We start from the raw sequence: 5671 nt of genomic DNA on the forward strand, positions 1-5671 counted from the left end.
TACACGGGGTTAGATCCGTAGAATCGGCGGCCCGCTGGCCTAAAAAGACAATAGAGATTACCAAACTACTTGCCGAAAACGAAATAGGTTACATGGTGATCAAGCGACCTGTAGAGAAAACAGGGGCAGACATTGACCTCTATTTAGAACGGCCCGGACAAATAGGACTCGCGGACTTGAAAAGGGACCTAATAGCGATAAACCTCGCTATAGAAACAAACAAAAATTACAGGCCATTTCCCTCAATATAAGGAATATATACTCTTATAATAACACCTATTATATACTTTCATATATATATCTTTCTTTTATATAACCTTTTTTTTTATATATTCATATATATATATATTTTTATATACTCTTATATGCTTATATACTTTTATACTTTTATATACTCGCACACTTTACATACTTTTATGCTTTTATACACTAACACATATTCTTACATGTTACATATATACTGTATTACGTACCACATGCATTTATACTATATATCGTATTATACATCATACACAAAAAAAAAAATATATATATAATTTTAATAAATATATATATAAATAAAAATTTTTGTAATAAAAATAATAAAAAAAAAAGAGAGAGAAAAGAAAATATTTATAATAATTTATAATGATGATACAAAGTATAACACTGAATTTCCCTTTTCTTTATAAGATACTATTTCAATATTATTTTCTTTTTTCTCTATACATACATATATATAGAAGGACGAAAAAAAGGAAGGAAGGGGTTTTGGTGGTCGCCTTCTCTTTCCTCCTTCTAAACAAACACGAATTATTATAATTGAGCTCTTTCTAATTATATTTATCAGATGATTTACGAATAATTGCGTCAATCTCCTCGAAGTATTTTTTCCAGATTATTTTATAACATATTTAAGCAGACAACCTAGCAGGTTTTAACCGCAAAACAGGATAACCATACTGCAACCCGAAACACGAACTACCAGACTAAAAAGGAAAGAGGATCCGAAGCCTGCCACCTTGCGCTGCCTGGCAATAAAACAACACATCTGTAAAAACTCAAGGACCATATCAGCTACAAATGAGTATTTTAATTGCGAAAATCGAATCGACTATATTACAATCTACACTCAATTACACACAATTAATACGATTTTAACAGTATACTACGTAGGCAAATGTTGGCGACCCCAACATTTGTCTAAGGCAGGGGGTGTTACGTCCTGTAGATTTAATTAGCAAAAATTCTTTCCCCTCGCGGATTTATATTCTCCTAATATAACTATAATAGGAATATATACATATATAAATATAAATTAGGAAACAGACCCATCTGGGGAACAGCCGTCGCGCCAAATGAAAGGCGATTCGTGAAAATTCCATAACAGGAAACAGTGCCCTGTTGTAAAAACCTATACCTGGGTAGTGTTCGCCAAGTGTGTCCGTCGTCCCAGCTATAAAAACTTGAAACTCCGCGCTAATAAACCTTCAGTGAAACAAAGCAACTCAGAGCATCCCTGCCCTAAAACTTGAAACTCACATCTTCCCAATCCAAAACCATATGTGCCCAATCAGTCAACCAACAAAGCCTACTTCACTGATAGTCGTAAAATCTGATCCCAGCCTTTGATTTACGGCATTTTGATTTTTCCAGCCGTCCACTTGTATACATTTCTCTATCTCAAGAACCCACCACCTCTACGCTTGTCGCGCCTAACTCATTCAGCCAATCATATATCCACCTAAAACTATGAGACACTCACGCTCCACCCTTTAGCCCTTCCATATTCATATCTCCAGAAACTAACTGTCTCCTCCCACAATGTCTTTTAACTTTGCTAATGGCTGAGACTTTTTCCCACTAAGACCAATCCACCCCTTCCTCAAAGGCCATCTCTCTACCCACCCTGATAGCTTCTGCTTCCGATTATCACTATAAAAACCGCGGTAATCCGCCTCCGCGGGCACTGCTACTTCTACTTCTAATTCTACTCTGAAAAAGGCAGTCATACTCTCACTCGGATATTCTGTTTTGAGCATTCAGAATTTAGATTTCAAGTCAGACATTCAGATAATATATCTACGATTCATATATCCGAGTTTGTGCGAACATTCAAAGAAATCAGCAAAAGGCATTAGTGTTTGTGTTATAATTGAACAACCGGAAGGGAGTGGACGAGCACAACTTAACCTACCGAGCAGGAGCTACCAAACGACAATTTTATTTTTTGCTCACCTTCGGGATAACAGGAGTCAGCAGTAAGTTCTGTTTTTTTTTGCTTCTACCTTTTTTTTTATTTCCTCCTTCTTTCACTTCTCATACATACACACATACACATACACAGTCATTCCTCAACTGTATTAAACCGCGCCGTAATTCATTTTGTTATTATAGTCATTTTAATAAATCTGTTTATATTTCATTCTTTTTCCAATTAATTTCAAAATCACATATACCCTTCCAACAGTCAACTCATGGTCCTATCCCCGGTAAAGGGATTCGCGTCCCTGACCGAAAAACGGACCGCTCGTCGTACGTCGGTGCCCGAGTAAAGGGACCCGTCGGGTCCCTGACCCGTTCACTGATACGCGTGTACGAACGAGATTCGCCTTACTCGCGAACGAAAGGGTTGCGTTCCTCCTCTAGGACGTAACACCCGGTGAGGAAAAATAAAAAGGAAAATGAGGAAGCCAGGGTCGCCAAGACCGAAAGAAAGGGACCGGTGATCAAAGAAAATGTTCCACTTAGAAAGAGGATAAGGGTGGAAAAAATGGAAGAAACAACGAAAGATAAGGAGGAAGATCTGGAAGAAGAAGTGAAAAGGGTGGTACTTAAGGTGTTAGGAACTTGGGCACCGCAAAGAAGTAATGAAAGGGAAAGAGAAACCCTCCAACAAAAAATGGAAGGGAAAACTGAAAGCAAAGGGGGAAATAAAGGAAAAGAAATAAAAAAAGTATCGGGAGGAGGTCAGTCGAAGACCCAGGTCCAGAAAGAAACGGATAATAGATAGCCTCAGGTCCGGAACTCTGGAAAAGAAATACAAACAACGTTTAAGGAGAAAACACCTGCTCTGACAATACATGAAGAACCATGGTCGAAGGTAGTAGGAAGAGGAGAAAAGAGAGAGGTAAGAAAAGAAGAACAAAGAAAGGAAATGGAAAGGACAAAGAGGGAAGAAAGTAAGAGAAAGGCGGAAGGGAAAAAGATTAAGAGGAAGGTCCCTAGCACAGCGGCGGTCACTATAACAGCAGACAAAAACCAATACAAGGAGTTGCTGGCTGAGGCTAAGAAAAAAATAGACTTGACTGGAATAGGGATAGAAAAGTTGAAAACCAGGGTCGGGGTTACCGGAGCGTTAGTTTTGGAAATTCCGGATGAGGAAAGAGGGAAAAGAGCAGATCTTCTAGCAGACAAACTGAGAGAGGTGCTATCTGATAGAGCAAAGATCAGCAGACCTCAGAAAATGGGGGAATTGAGGATAAGGGGTCTCGAAATATCCACCACGGAAAAAGAAGCTGCAGGAGAAGTGGCCAAAATAGGATGTGAGATAACGGACATCAAAATGGGAAATATAAGAGTAACCCCAAACGAAGTGAGGTCGCTCTGGATCCAATGCCCTATATTAGTAGTAAAAATGATCGCGAAAAAGGGAAGTATCAGAATAGGCTGGACACAGGCGAAGGTAGAAATGCTGCAAGCTAGGCCCTTGCAATGCTTCAGATGCCTAGAGCAAGGGCATGTGCAGCAAAATTGTAAAAACAATGTTGATAGAAGATCAAATTGTTACAGATGCGGGGAACAAGGGCACTTGGCAAGAGATTGCGAATCAAAAGCCAGGTGCCAAATATGTACAGATGCAGGAGTTTCAGCAGGACATAGGATGGGCGGACCAGCTTGCCGACCACCCAAGGGAAGGAGGAAAGTGGGAGGGGTAGTAGAGAGGCAAGAGGCATCCGCACCGAAGCCTCAGGACCCTCGTGCCCCCCCCCCAACGGCAAGGAAGAGGAGGAAAAAAGGGAGAAGAAAAACGGAGAGGGACAGAAAGCCCCATCACCGCTTCCACAAAGGAAACGACTCCCACCACTACCCCCCCTCCATTCTCCACGCAGGCGGAGGAGGAGAAAATGGAGGTAGAAGAAAAGAGAGGGGAGAAACGTCCACATCCGGTGGAGAACGCAGAGAGCGATGAGGGAGAGCAGCCTGGCGGTAAGGTCATCATTAATCTGACCGACCAATAATGACCACCAGGCTGCTACAAGCGAACCTACACCGCGCCTGCCAAGCCCAACCATTGTTTGAGCACTTGATGGCGGAGCGCGGTGCGGGATTAGGGATAGCGGCAGAGCCCTATTATGTCCCCAGAAACCACCCAAAGTGGTTTGGGGACGACAGGGGATCTGTCGCTATCACATGGAAGGCGAGCGAAAGCTCACCCCCGGCAAAATTCATAAGTTGTGGCCGGGGGTACGTCGTGGTCAGGTGGGGAGTGACCATCGTGGTCGGGGTATACCTCCCCCCAGCAAAGAGCCTGGACCTGATTGAATACAGGTCCAGGCTCCAAGAGATAGGAGATGCCATACGACAGTATCTCCAGCGTCCTGTCATCGTTGCTGGGGATTTCAACGCGACTATGGGGATCCCAGCGCGGTGACAGGAGGGGGGGAGGAAACCATAGATTGGCCCGCGGGCCTGGGTCTGCACATCCTCAATGAAGGTAATAAATCTACATTCATGGGGCAGCAGGGGGTCAATCACTGACTTATCGTGGGCAACTCCTATTGCCATGAGGAGAGTGCGGACCTGGAGGGTGGCGGACGAGATTGAAACTTTGTCGGATCATCTCATGATAGAGATGGAACTGTCCGTCACCCCCAATGGCCTGCGGCCAGATCAAAGGAAGGAATCCCGACCTGGAAGATGGTCACTTATCCAGTTAAACAAAGAGATCCTAGAGATCTCTTTGGAGGGCTCCACCTGGCCACGACGAAAGAAGGGGCAGGACCTTGACTCTGAGGTCATGGAGGTTATGGACATACTCGCACAGGCGTGCGATGCCTCCATGCCCAGAGTCAGGTCCTGCTCGAAGCAATCCGCCTGGTGGTGGTCCGACGAGATAACCGAGTTAAGGCGCAGATCGGTCCACGCCAGGCGGACGTTTCGAAGGGAGCGGAACAATCGAATCCCGAACCCTGAGGCCGCCCGGCCGGAATTCTGCAAAGCGGCTGTGGAATTAAGAGAAGCCATTGGGGCGGCTATATAGAAGAAGCCATATAGAGGAAGAAGGTGGGACGCTGATCCGTGGAGGCGTCCATATAGAATGGTCATGCAGAAGCTGAGACCATGGACGCCCCCTAAGACGGTGACGCTTGACTCCCGGTTCCTGGAGAGGGTGATGGGAACCCTTTTCCCGGTTGGGGAGGGTAACCCCATCACCCCATATATTCTACCCCGAACAACAGGGGGAGGTACCGGGGGTCACAGAGGAGGAGGTGGCCGAGGGTGTCAAAAAGGTCAAGAGCCGGAAAGTTCCCGGACCGGATGGCATCCCCGGCCGCGTCCTTACCCTGGCCTCAGGGTATATGAACGGGAGAGTCGCCGATTTGTTCACGCGAGCCCTTAGGGAGAGAAGGTTCCCCCCAGTCTGGGGGAGGGCCAATGTGGTCCTCCTCCAAAAAGAGGGCAAACCGGA

General features: G+C 44.9%; 1 protein-coding gene across 1 annotated transcript; it reads left to right on the top strand.

Moving 5' to 3' along the window:
• The first annotated feature begins 4765 nt into the window (after positions 1 to 4765).
• LOC105182613 (uncharacterized) lies at positions 4766 to 5242 on the top strand. The gene has a single exon (XM_011140172.2). The coding sequence runs from the start codon at positions 4766 to 4768 to the stop codon at positions 5240 to 5242; it is 477 nt and encodes a 158-aa protein (XP_011138474.2).
• The last annotated feature ends 429 nt before the right edge of the window (positions 5243 to 5671 follow it).

Source organism: Harpegnathos saltator, unplaced genomic scaffold (genome assembly GCF_003227715.2).
Source record: "Harpegnathos saltator strain DR-91 unplaced genomic scaffold, Hsal_v8.6 scaffold321, whole genome shotgun sequence".
NCBI classification, from domain to species: Eukaryota; Metazoa; Arthropoda; class Insecta; order Hymenoptera; family Formicidae; genus Harpegnathos; species Harpegnathos saltator.

What these genes read in the sequence shown, in the direction of transcription:
- LOC105182613 (XM_011140172.2), top strand. Translation starts at nt 4,766, where the DNA reads ATGAGGAGAGTGCGGACCTGGAGGGTGGCGGACGAGATTGAAACTTTG.